Source organism: Rhinopithecus bieti, unplaced genomic scaffold (genome assembly GCF_001698545.2).
Source record: "Rhinopithecus bieti isolate Rb0 unplaced genomic scaffold, ASM169854v2 scaffold_33652, whole genome shotgun sequence".
NCBI classification, from domain to species: domain Eukaryota; kingdom Metazoa; phylum Chordata; class Mammalia; order Primates; family Cercopithecidae; genus Rhinopithecus; species Rhinopithecus bieti.
The window spans coordinates 345,203-358,755 of record NW_016814761.1 but is presented as its reverse complement, the minus strand read 5'-3'; the positions used below and the strand labels follow the sequence as shown (position 1 = coordinate 358,755).

Here is a 13,553-nt window from a genome sequence, read left to right as displayed (position 1 = left end):
GGTCACTGGCTCCAGGTCTCTTCTTTGGTATCTCAAACATGGTGCCATCCCTATCTTTTTTTTTTTTTTTTTGAGATAGAGTCTCACTCTGTCACTCAGGTTGGAGTGCAGTGGTGTGATTTTCGCTCACTGTAACCTCAAACTCCTAGTCGCAAGCAATTTTCCTTCCTCAACCTCCCGAATAGCTAGGACTACAGGCATGTACCACCATGCCCAGCTTCTACTGAAGTCAGTAGAGGTCCAGCATGACACCGTGTCAGACTTCTGACCTCCAGAACCATAAGATGATACATTCGTGTTGTTTTAAGCCACTTAGTTTATGGTAATTTGTTATAGCAGCCTTCGAAAAGTAATGCACTGACCCTGTCCTTTGCTGTGCGGACAGGTGGATGCTGTGTTCAACTGTTTTGCTTCTCGTCCGCCTTTGGGTTAGGTTTTTCACTGCTCAGTTGCCCCACCCACACCAACCTAGAGCACAGGCAGCAACTTTGAGAGGCAAGAAGTTTCCAGGGCTTTATGCTGGGTTCATCCAGAGTCCTGTGTCTAGTCTTGGGGGTAAGAAAAGCCTGTTGGAAACTCATCCCTCTTCTCCGAATTTTAGGCATTTGCCTTCTGGAGAGTCACATTTCCCTCCCCAAACCCTTTTGGAAAATAAGATGTTCTCAGCCTCTTCATCTGTCTCAGCTTCCCCTGCTGGGGGAAATGGGGGAGGGAGCTTATTTTGTCAAAATCCGGGCATGTGAGGGGACACCGGGAATCTGTTCAGAGAACCTAAGTAATCTATGGCAAGGAGGCAGCACTGGAGAAACGTACACAGCTCTAGCCACCCAGCCCGGGGTGAGCTTGAGTGTGTTTCTGTGTTTTGCACCTTGAGGGAGAATAAGGGGGTTGGGAGGGTGGAGGGCAGAGGGACAGTGCCCGAGTGCTCTGAAGTAAGGCTTCCTGCAGCCTCTTGCAGGCGGAAGGAGGATGCTGCTAAGGACACGCAAAAGGCTTCCACATGCTCCCCACTGCCCCTCCTTCCACAGTGCAACCTCCGGCCACAGCCCGGCCACGCTCACTCGTCCTGGTAGCCTAGCATTTTACCCCCAGGCTTGCTTTTATGTGTCCATATCATCACAACTGTCCATGGCAGCCCTAACCCATCTTCTGGCCAAGACAAGGCAATCTTGAGTCTTATCAAAATTTGGGATGTCAGCCCCAAATTCTTGGGGGTCAAGAAAGCAAATGCTCCAGCTGCAAGAAAGTCCTCTTTCTTTGCTGTCTCATTCTAAGCTCAAAGAAGGGTCAGCATGAGAGCCAAGCCATTTGTGTTTCTGTTGATTTATTAGCGAGTGATGGAAACGCAGCTGGACCCATACAGAATACACGTGTAGCTGGCACACATCTCGAGAACCGCCCCCCCAACCGCCATCCCCTGAATTCAGTGGTTCATTCCCAGAGTTTTCCCGCTGTGAGCTGTCTTGGTGGACCCAGCCCCTTTAGCCCCCTCTTCTGCAGCTATGTGGAAACGCTGACCAAAGGCCAATAGAGAGCCTGGGACCATTCCAGAGGAGAGGCAGGGGTCTCTCCTCCTGCAGAGAGAGGTCCCAGGGCCAATGAAACATCCTTCTCCAGACACCTAATATTAACCATCACAAGGTGGATCACCATAGTCAACCATGTGTATTATGGGAGATATTTTTCACCCTTGTACCCAGTCTTCCCAGTACCCAACAATCCCCCAGATAATTTCATCTCCAAGAAATTCCAGGAGGATTCTGGACAAAGCTGGATTTCTGCATGTCAGATGACGGGGAGTTTATAAGGCTAAGGGACAATTCTCATTGCTTCCACACGCATCTAGAAGCTCATACTATGTGACAGCTCATGCTGGGTGAGGGTCAACATCTGGGCAGGAACTTGGCAGGGTGAAAGATGGTCCCGCCCTGATCTAAGTGGATCCACAGCTCCCTTTTTATGGGGGAGGCTTTAGGAAGAATCTCTCCTGCCTGTCCTGTGTGGAGTGATCTGGTTTTAGGGTTGTTCCTCTGCAGAGAGGAAGCAATTGGACCAAAGCAGAATCATGGATCCTTCCTCTGTTAGGATAAACAGGACAAGATGGCTGATGAGATACATGGATGTTTCTAGACCCCAATGTGGATTTGTCCCCAAATGGATGATTTCAGAGTGAGGAGGGGACATCTCCATGGGTTGTGTTGAATCACAGGAGAGGCTGTAAGAAATGAGGTACTTCTTTTTGTGGGGCCAAGAAGATTCAAGTCTGAGAACCACATGGGTTACAGGTGAGGCATGGACACTTCCAGGGAAAAGGCTTCTGAGAGGGACGGTCACCCTCAGTGTTCCATCTGGAGCCTTGGGGTCTCTTGGTGCTTATCGTTCAGGGGCCTGTCTCTGTCTCCACCACCTGGGCCAGTGCCCGCCCCAGGGGGACAGGATGGTGAGTGGGAGCTGTCTCAGGGCACCATGTTCCACCACTTGAAGGAGAAGGGCTTTCTGCGCACATTGGTGCCACAGTGCACCTCCCCATGCAGCATGTGGTATGGAGTGAAGTCATCAATGAAGGTGCAGTGGAGGCCTAGCGGCTCCAGCAGGGATCGCACCTGCTCCTCCAGGCAGCAGCGGCCGTTAATGATGGGCCCGAAGGGCTTGGGGATGCCCAGGTGCTTCCCCAGCACCAGCATATTCACCTGCAGTCCGAAGGGGAGACAGAACTTCATCACTGGGCTCCCACCTCACACCTCTACTCTATCTGCAGGACCTGGATTTGTGTTTTAGCCAGTCTTATCAATAGCTGCTCACCCTTTCCTGTGCAATGAGAGGGTAACTGGCTAAAGGGGCTGGGAAGAACACTTTAGCCAGGTACCTTTGGGAGCATCTACAGAGCTCACTCTGGCAACGTCCTCTGCCCTAATGTGAATTTGGAATTGTGGATTGTGGCAGCTGCCATGTTTGTGCTACAGAATCCCAACCTTCTAGGCCATAGCTGATTGGGCCAGGGAAGACAGCTGGTCCAAGATGGACCAATCAGAGTCCCTCTCCCAGGAATTTGAAACTGACAATGGGAGAGTTTAGTCATCTCTGCCCGTGTCAGTGTTTCTGTGCATGGCCATACTCATCTTTGTCCCCAGGAACAGAGAAGCAAAGGAAGCCAAGCTGGAAGAAGAGGGAGGGGAAGTAGGAGGTGGAGAGGGTGAGAGAAAAAGAGAGAATGAATGATGTAGACACAGAAACAGAGAGGATTCCAGGCTCTGCTGCAGCTATCCTGCCCTCAGGTTTCTGGTGTCCTTATATTAAGACTCCCTCTGGCTGAAGCTGGCTTGAGTAGGACTCTCTCTTGTGAACACAAGAACCTGAATCATTGCACAAGCTTCTTGGGGCACATATATAATTACAAGATAACCTCGAACAGGAAGGAAGGGGAGTGGCAAGAGGCTTTGCGAGTGGAGGGCAAAAAGTTGCCTGAAAAGAGGAAGGAAAAAGGGGGGCATGAAGCAACAGTGGTGTGGACAGGTTCCCCACAAGGCTCTGACAATGGGCAAATTGAGTTCTTCTAGGGGATGGAGGTGGGGAGGCGTGCGGAGGGGAGCTGGGTGGCCTATAGCAGTGCTGATCAAACTGTGTTCCTCTAAAACGCAGCATCAGCACCATCTGGGTGCTTGTTAGTGAGGCAGCAGTGCCAGGCCCAGCTCCCTGCCTTAGACCTGCTGAATCAGGACCATGGGGTGGGGCCCCACCTGTCCAGGTGTTTCAAATGCAACCTCAAGATTTAGAAGCAGGCCGGGCACGGTGGCTCCTGCCTGTAATCCCAGCACGTTGGGAGGCTGAGGCGGGTGGGTCATTGGAGGTCAGGAGTTCAAGACCAGCCTGGCCAACATGGCAAAACCCCATCTCTAATAAAAATGCAGAAATTAGCCAGGTGTGGTGGTGCACACCTGTAATCCCAGCTACTCAGGAGGCTGAGGTAGGAGAATTGCTTGAACCCTGGAGGCGGAGGTTGCAGTGAGCAAGATCGCGCCATTGCACTCCAGCCTGAGCGACAGAGCAAGACTCCAGCTCAAAAAAAAAAAAAAAAAAAAAAAAAAAAAAGATTTAGAAGCATCAGAGGCAAAGCATCAGAGGCAAAACCCTCCAGGCTCAGTCAAAGGCCACTTCTTCCATGAAGCCTCTTGGATCTCCAGTTCTACCTCTTAGGCTGGAAGTGCTTTGTCTAACCTCCAAACTGCCACATCGCCTTATCCTACAAAACAGATCACTGGGACATGTCCTCAGAGAGGGGGAGAATTTCCCTCTCAACAGATTAGACTGAAAGTCCCTTGAGAGCAGGGGGCATTCTTAATCATCTCTGCATCTGCCACAGGAAACCCTAAATACATGTGGGATGGATGAACAGCTGCAAGCTGGGAGGAAGAGAGCAGAATGAGCATCGGGGTTCCCAGCTGATGCCATGTGCTTTGCACACGCGACCTCATGCAATCATTCATTCACTCCACAAATGTCAAGTGGTCCCCTTCCCTGATGCCCCTTGGGCCAGGGCTTGGCCAGCAAGCATTCCACAGGGACCATGGTGGTCAGCCAGCTAGAAGCCCTTCTGAGGAGCACCATAGGACCCCTGATTCTCCCTGCCATCCCCACTGGCCACCACAATCCTAAATATGACTGTGACCAAACAATTTTCCCCTCTAGGGCTTAGAGGCTTGCAGCCTGATTTGACATAGTCTGGAGTCATGGGTGGTGGCCTCACCAAGTCAGGGAAGAAGGCCATTGCTTTTTTCCTCTCGGTCTTGAAGAGCTGCGGGATGTCGATGATGTCACACTCTGCCAGGCCCAGCTCCCTCTTCAGCACCTCACGGTTCCAGTCGATGCAGCTCTGGGGGCAGGGGAGGGCTAGAGTTGGGGACACCTTGCCAGTGTGTTTTGGGGGCACTCAAGGCATCATGTCTAGTTGAGGAGAGGCAGGATACCCAAGTGCCCATAGGTCAATTGTCCACACAGACCTTATCTGCATGCCCCTTTGTCAAAATATACCTATCCCGTGTCCACCCCTCACAGTCCTACCCCATAAGGTTAAAAATGAATGTTTCAGAGTGCTCCGTCCTTGACCCTCTTCTTCAAATCCCTCATGCCTTAGAGGATCTCACTCTGTCTCATGTTTTGTTGTTGTTGTTGTTGTTTGTTTGTTTGTTTTGAGATGGAGTCTTGCTCTGTCTCCCAGGCTGGAGTGCAGTGGTGTGATCTTGGCTCACTGCAACCTCCACCTCTTGGGTTCAAGCAATTCTCCTGCCTCAGACTCCCAAGTAGCTGGGATTACAGGTGCCCACCATAACACACCCAGCTAATTTTTGTATTTTTAGTAGAGACAGGCTTTCACCACATTGGCCAGGTTGGTCTCAAACTCCTGGCCTCAGGTGATCTGCCTGTCTCAGCCTCCTAAAGTGCTAGGATTAGAGGCATGTGCCACAGCCCCCAGCCTGTCTCATGGTTTAAAACACCTCTATACAGTGACAACTCCCAAATGTGCATCTCCCCACCTCTTTGTTTTTTGAGACAGGGTCTCGCTCTGTCATCCAGGCCAGAGTGCACTGGCACAATCTTGGCTCACTGCAACCTCTGCCTCCTGGGCTCAAGTGATTCTCCTGCCTCAGCCTCCTGAGTAGCTGGGATTACAGGCACCCAGCACCATGCCCAGCTAATCCCAACCTCTTTAGAAAGCCCATCTCTTTCCTAAGCTCAGACATGTGAGTGTAGCTGCCTACTTAGCATCTTCACGTGGGTGTCTAACAGGCTTATCAAATATGATGCGTCCAAAGAGAAATGCTTAATTTCTACCCCACTACCCTGCTTCTTCCCCCAGGGTTCTTCAGCTTAGTACGTGTCACCGCTGTTCACCCAGCTGTTAGGGCCACAAGTCTTGCTGTTATTCTTGATGTCTCCTGTCCCCTCCTCCAAATCCAATTCATCAGCAAGTCCTGTGGGTGCTACCTTTGCCATCTGTTCCCAATCTGCCCCCTTCCCACCTGGTCTGAAGGCCACCCACTCCAGCCTGGTGGACCGCGATGGCTTCCTATGGGGTCTCTGCCCTTGCCCCACGTGGCAGCCATGATAACTCCTCTTGCACACCTCCAACTTGGGAGTGTAACTGACCAAGGGTGCTTGCTGCTCAGCTCTGAAGCCCTTCCTGGGTTTAAGGTCACACCTCACTGACTGCTCCTAACTAATGGCTGAGAGTGATAGTGCACTCAGACAGACCCGTTTCTGAGAGATGAGGGACTCCTCTGGTGGGCGACTGTGGCTGGTGGGATCCCCCACGGCTTTGCTGAAGGTTCCCCAGGCTGTATGCAGTATAGGGTGCGTGCACCTCACCTTCCTTCTCTCTTTCACTCGGGGTCTCCCAGTCTTCTCTGGCTCCCAGTCTATTTCCTCACACAGGCATTTTCACTAATAAAACCCTGACATGTTTAACCCCATCTTGACATTCTTGGAGGATTTCGACTCATGCAGTCCCTATGTGGGAAATTCTGTTTGCCCTTCAGGAACACTGTACGCCCATCTCTGCTCTGTGCACGGGGAGGCTGATCCCTAGGAATCAAGGACTCCAGTGCCCTCTGGCTCCTGATTGGGCTGAGCCAACGGGGGCAAAGAAGGAGGAGAATACAGCTGAGGTATTTGTCCCTGCAGCTCCCTCCCTCCAGTTCACTGTGGGTTGGCTGTCACATCTGTCTCGCAGCCTCTTATCCTGGTGGCCTCTCCAGGTTCCAGGAACAGTTCCCTTCCCTCATTCCTTCAGGTGTAGGGGTGGTAACACTTCCCGCTCATCCTAGCCTGGGATACTGAACAGTCCTTTGCTAGTTTCCTTGAGCCTGCCTGTACCTTCCTTTGTAAATATGTCCTTTATCAACCTCTTCTGCAGTTACACAGCTCCAGGTGCCATGTATTTCCCGTTGGAATCTACTGTCACCCCTTACCTCCACAGAATATATGTTTTCAACACAGCAACAGAGAGATTTTTTTTTTTTCCGAGATGGAGTCTTGCTCTGTTGCCCAGGCTGGAGTGCAGTGGCGCAATCTTGGCTCACTGCAGCCTCTGCCTCCCAGGTTCAAGTAATTCTCCTGCCTTAACCTCCTGAGTAGCTAGGATTACAAGCGCATGCCACCACACCTGGCTAATTTTCGTAGTTTTAGTAAAGAAGGGGTTTCGCCATGTTGGCCAGGCTGGTCTCAAACTGGCTGGTCTCAAACTCCTGACCTTGTGATCTGCCTGCCTCGGCCTCCCAAAGTGCTGACATTACAGGCATGAGCCACCGCGCCCGGCCAAGGGATCTTTTAAAGCATAAGTCAGACTGGTCTGTCCTCTGCTCATATCCCCTAATGGCCTCAAATCTCACTCAGAGTCACAGCCAAAGTTCCAGCGATGCCCTACGAGGCCTCACGTGATGTGACCTGGCCTCTTCTGGCTCCACATCAGCCTTCTGGCTTGTCCTAAAATACTCCAGGCCTGTTCGTTCCACCTCAGGGCCATCGCCTGTGCTGTTCCCTCTGCCTGGAACGCCTGTCTTCTTCCCATATACATGCCTCGCTCCCCTCATTTCTCCTGGGTCAAAGGAGGGTGTGGGGACCCCTCTATCTGGGCCTGTTCTAACCTGAGCTTTCATGAACGGTGAGCCTTAGATGTCCGTATCCCATCCTTGCCTCCAGGCCGGCCTGCTCCCAAATCACAGCCCACAGGTACACCACAGCCCTTATACCTGAACAAACTTATTGTAGTTGATGAGGTCTTTATTGGAGAGCACCTGGTTGATGGAGATGGTCTTGACCCGCTCATCATCTGTGAAGGAGAGAGATGAAAGGGAAGGCCAGGGACAGCACCAACATGAGGACCCCCTGTTTAGGGAAGCGGACAGGCAGGAGCCAAGTTCACAGCTACTGGTCTTGCCGAGTCAGCAGTCTCTGACTTTCCCGGGCCTTGGGTGGGCACCACCTATCTGAGCTTGTCTTGGCCACTGTGCACATCTGGGTGTGTAAGGAGTGGGAGGGTCTGGTTCCCATAGCGGGATGAACTTTAGACCTTTATTTGAGTTCACCGGAAGTGGTAACGCCTTTCACTGGAAATTTACAACCGCCCGAGGGCACTGCATGAGGACTCCTCTTGCTTTGGCTTAGCTGGGAGCTGGGTCAGTGGCTGCCCACCCACCCACCATCAGAAAGTCAGGTTTTGTAGTTTCACTGAGCAGCGAACCAGCCAGTCCCGGGATTCGGACACCATCAGGCCCCAACCCTGCCCTCCAGGAGTGACTGCATGAAATGGGGACCTCCCAGGGGCCCAGATTTTCTCAACCTGATGGGGTGCCCATGGAGATGAGACTGGACAGGGAAGGGGAGGCTAAAGTCAATGGCACACAATCCTCATGGCTGCCACTCAGTAAGCGCTTACCATGAGCAGGCCCTGAGGGCAGTGCCCACGTTCAGCATCTCATTTAACCCTCATGGTGACCCCCACAAGGTATGCATTATGATCTCCACTTTACAGATGAGAAAACTGAGGCTCAGAGAGGTCAGAAGACTTGCCCAGGGTCACACAGGTAGGATATGTGGGGCCTTGTGATTCAAACCCAAGCCCAAGGTTCGCACAGGGCCTCAAGCCTTGACCAAGGGAAAGGAGAGGGTTGCCTGGACCCATCTGCAGGCCCAACACCCGCTTCACCCCAGTTTAAGGCAGGCAGCTGGGGTCCAGTCCCAGCTCCACTGCAATCTTGCTGAGACCTCTGAGCCAATGACGTCCCCTCTCTGAGCCTCACATTCTTGGGTATAAAGGTGGGTGATGATCATCCCACAGGCTCTCGTGAGATCAAATGAGATAACACGTGTGATGCACGCAGTGTGAGGCCTGGCGCACTGAGGTGCCTAATAAGCGCTCTGGCCTCTGTGTCTGTATAATTAGTCGCCACAGTCACTGCCTGAGTGTCGGCCCTCGAGGGTGGGGTGGCTGCTTGTGGCCTGCCATCTGTGACTTCTCCCACGCTCCCTCCCAGCTGGGCAGGTTGGAATAACTTTGTTCAACCCATTCCTGGGTCTTGCTCACCATAAACATGGTTCTCCCAGGAAAGATGGAAGGTGGCATTTCTCCCTGCCTGGTACATAATTTGGATTTAAGGATTTCTAAGACTTACTCTAGGTTCACCAGAGCCTAGTCAGGGTCCCTTTGGCAGCAACAGGATCAAGAAAGACTATTTCTCTTCCATTTGATTGCTAGGTCTCCAGGGTTGTGTTGGAAGAAGTTAATGCTAGCAAACAGAGAGCGAGGGGACTTTGGAAGTTATTATATCTGGGAGCATCTAAGTTCTAAAGGAGTTTTTTTCTCTCTGAGCTGTGTTTGGTCTAGGATGCTATACGCCTCCCCTGAGGCCATGGGACCAAGAAAACCTACGATTCTGCCTGCCAAAGGGTCTTTGCCCTGTGACCTCTGGGGTCACTGAGAAAGGGAGGATCCTCTGGGATTCCTGCAGTCTCATTGGGGCTGGAAAGGGAGTGAATTTGAGAACCGTTCCAGCAAGTTTGCCAGATGATGACTCCAGTCCAGCCATCTCTCTCTCTCAAAATTCCTCCAGTGCACAAAAAAAAAAAGTGGGCCCTCGCCAGACACAATGGTTCACACCTGTAATCCTGCACTTTGGGAGGCCAAGACAGACAGATCACTTGAGCTCAGGAGTTCAAGACCAGCCTGGGCAACATGGTGAGACTCCATCTCTACAAAAAATACAAAAAGTTAGCCAGGCGTGGTGGTGCATGCCTGTGGTCCCAGCTACTCGTGAGACTGCGGTGGGAGAATCGCTTAAGTCTGGGAGGTTGAGGCTGCAGTGAGCTGAGATCATGTCACTGCACTCCAGCCTGGCTGATAGACCCTGTCTCAAAAAAGAAAAAGAAAATGCCAGCTCCTTGCTTAAAGAGCAGAGAAAAGAGTACCATTAAAGGTACTATCGTATAAAGCTATTTCTTTCTCCCCGAATCTCTCTCCTGACTTCTCAGGTGGTTTTTATTTGCTATTTCACATTGCTGGGGACACGCCTGGGGCTGGGCAGACCCTTGCTGGTGTCAGTGCCTGGCCTGTGGGCCTCATAGTGGAGGCCTAGCTCCCAGTGGGCTGTGCCTGGGCATGCCTCTGCTGTGAGACCCACATACTGTGCCCTGGAATGGGGCCAGCAGGTCCAGCCTGGCATCTCTCCTTCCCACAGGCCCGCCACCCCAAGCCAAGGCAAATGGGCGACCTCCAGAGTATTGTGGGCTCTGGGTATGTGCTGGGTACCTGAGCAAGGCTGGGAGGGACACTTACCCCTCCCAAGTTGCCCACCAAATGCCCTTACAGGGCAGGGACAACTGATACCATGAAGATGCTGAGTGGCACATGTGCCCATGCCCAGGCTCCTGCTGGGGGCACAGTGCTGCAGCATCTCAGGACAGTGACAGAGATGGGGAGGCCTGGCACTGGGGCTCCAGGGAGCACAGGAGTAGGCAGCAGATAATCTGTGCCAGGGAGGCAGGGAGGCTAGGAGACAGGAATGTGCCTGAGCAGAGGCTCCAAGCCCCATAGACGCTCCATTGATCCATCAGACCTCACAAAACAGAATTAAGATTTCAGGACAGCCAGGTGCGGTGGCTCACGCCTGTAATCCCAGCACTTTGGGAGGCCGAGGCAGGCAGATCACCTGAGGTCAGGAGTTCAAGACCAGCCTGACCAACATGAAGAAACCCCGTCTCTACTAAAAACACAAAACTAGCCGGGCGTGGTGGCGCATGCCTGTAATCCCAGCTACTCAGGAGGCTGAGGGAGGAGAATCACTTGAACTCGGGAGGCAGGGGTTACGGTGAGTGGAGATCACACCATTGCATTCCAGCCTGGGCAACAAGAGCGAAAATCCGTCTCAAAAAGAAAAAAACAAAAATAAATAAAAGGGGATTTCAGGACAGTGACTGCAGAACATTAAAGCTCCACAGCGTGACTGCATTGGTCGCCTGCCTGGGAAGCCACTATATCCCTGCTCAGTCCATGCCCACCTTCTATCACCCCGCTCCCCGCCTCAGCTTGGCCCCAGCCGTGGGCAGTGGTATCTGGTGAAGCAAAGTGTGCTGGGGCAGGAGTGAGAAGCCCTGATTTTGGGGACACACCCCTGCTTTAAAACTTGCCCTCCCCATCTCAAGCCATAATGTGTCTTAATTTGGGTGAGGGGCAGGCAAGCTGCAAGGAGGGACATGGCGCTGTTACCCACCAACAACCCCCTGGAACAGGAGGGCCCTCCCGTGGCCACACTTCCGCTTTTCCTGGAAGAGCTTGAAGCAGGCCCCAGGGCTGGCCAGGAGCATCCGGAAGCCCTGTGTGCAGAGAACAGATTCGGCTGAGCCTCCTGCCTTGGTGTGGTGCCCTGGAGCTCAGTTCTTGCCCCAGATGCCAGGGAGAGACACGTCATGCACCACGTTCTTACCTTCCCATCGGGGGCAGGGACGAAGCTCAGAAACTCATCCACGTGGCCCACTGCCAACCAGTCCACAAAGAGCTCCACGGGGGGCTGCACCTTCTGGGCATGGAGGAAGTCCCGCACCACCTGGGTGACCCTGCGGCCACTTGACCTGGGACCCACGAGGTTAAAAAAAAGTCGCTTAACTAAAAAGACTCCATGCAGAAATAAAATGACAAGAATTTAGCCTTCCTGCAATATCTGATTTTTTTAAAAACAAAAAATATGCATTACTTTTATAAATAGGAAAGATAATAAATATGTATATTTTATTTTATATATATATTTATTTATTTTTGAGATGGAAACTCACTCTGTCACCTAGGCTGGAGTGCAGTGGCACCATCTTGCCTCACTGCAACTTCCGCCTCCCAGGTTCAAGGGGTTCTCCTGCCTCAGCCTCCCACGCAACTGGGATTACAGGAGTGCACCACTAGGCCAGGCTAATTTTTCTGTATTTTTACTAGAGATGGGGTTTCACCATGTTAGCTGGCTGGTCTTCAACTCCTGACCTCAAGTGATCTGGTCGCCTCGGCCTCCCAAAGTGCTGGGATTACAGGCATGAGCCACTGTGCCCAGTCAGATATGTATATTTTAAAATTCCACTCAGGGTGAGTTCTGCATGAGGCAGACTCAGGACAGGTTGGTCATACCAGGGCAATGACCCACCAGGTCCCACCATCCAGGAAAATCTTCAGAACCACCCTCACACCAGGTTCTCATTCTCCAAGAGACAGATTTCACCCCCATGTTCAATCTTTAGGAAAATGTATCTAAGGGCATGGTCCAGCTTCCTCTTTTAATGGGATTATGTATTTGAGGGCAGTGAGTCCCCTGCAAAGCTTGACTCTGGATTCATTCATTATTTGATCCCAAGTCTGTTCTAACAGCTTTGTTGCGTTTGGTTAGCTCAATGTCTTGGTCTAGTGCACAGCAAGTAACCAATATGATAGGATTCCTTTTCCATCAGCACCCGTGTCACTACTGAACAACATATCATTTGTTTTGGTAAAAAATGATATTGCCATTTACATGGTAGTATGAACAGGCTTTGACTTAAAGGTATTTTCTCCCAGGACTGTTGGGAATGGAAACTTTTTCTTTTGTTACTTTTTTTCTTTTTGAGACAGAGTCTCCTTCTCTCGCCCATGCTGGAGTGCAGTGGTATGATCTTGGCTCACTGCAAGCTCCACCTCCCAGGTTCACGCCATTCTCCTGCCTCAGTCTCCCAAGTAGCTGGGACTACAGGCGCCCGCCACGTCGCCCGGCTAGTTTTTTGTATTTTTTAGTAGAGACAGGGTTTCATCATGTTAGACAGGATGGTCTCGATCTCCTGACCTCGTGATCTGCCCACCTCGGCCTCCCAAAGTGCTGGTATTACAGGCATGAGCCACTATGCCTGGTCTTCTTCTGTTACTATTAATTGACTATTACTAGTATCATCTATTTATTTTCAGAATCAGAAAACCTGAGTCTAGTTATAACTTTGCTTTCTATGTGACTCACTTACCCTCTCTGGGCCCACTTGTAAAATAAAAGTGTTGGACCGAATGATCTCTTAGGTCTCTGCTCTCTCTGGTTTCAAAGTCCCTGAGGTAAGTGTGGACCGTGTCTGGTGAACACCCACCACCCTCATCACATCCAGGAGTATAATTTCATCACTCCTTGCTTCTGGTTCTCTTCAAGGAGTGGAATGGCCCCTGCTCCAACATCATCACCACCCCCAACCCTCAGCCTCCACCCCAGGAACTCCACTCCCTGTCACTCTCTCACCCAGGCAGGTTGCCCCCAATGAGGATCCTCCCCAGGGGGTACTCTTTCCCATTGGCCACCACTGGGGGGCTGACCTCCAGGTTCCCGAAGGAGTCCAGGCCACTCACAGACCTGTCGCGTGGTTCCCGAGTCACGTAACCAAAATCTGGACCCTGGAGAGGGAAACCAAGTTAGGCGGGGGTGGAGGGTACCAGGAAGAGCCTGAATCAACTTGCTGGGCTCTGAGCTCCTTCAAGACAGGGTGGGAAAGGCCATCCATTCTTCAGATGGAAA

At 51.8% G+C, this 13,553-nt stretch overlaps 1 protein-coding gene across 1 annotated transcript in view; it reads right to left on the bottom strand.

Annotated features, from left to right (window-relative positions):
- Positions 1–1,307: 1,307 nt before the first annotated feature.
- The window catches only part of PADI3 (peptidyl arginine deiminase 3), a 37,552-nt gene continuing 25,306 nt past the window's right edge, over positions 1,308–13,553 (bottom strand). Inside the window, exons 11-16 of the mRNA XM_017852025.1 lie at positions 13,281–13,432; positions 11,475–11,619; positions 11,262–11,364; positions 7,746–7,825; positions 4,745–4,870; positions 1,308–2,690 (exon numbers count right to left, since the gene is read on the bottom strand). Of these exons, the coding sequence (XP_017707514.1) occupies positions 2,457–2,690; positions 4,745–4,870; positions 7,746–7,825; positions 11,262–11,364; positions 11,475–11,619; positions 13,281–13,432 (840 nt within the window). The 3' untranslated portion in view covers positions 1,308–2,456. The remainder of the gene's footprint in view (positions 2,691–4,744; positions 4,871–7,745; positions 7,826–11,261; positions 11,365–11,474; positions 11,620–13,280; positions 13,433–13,553) is intronic.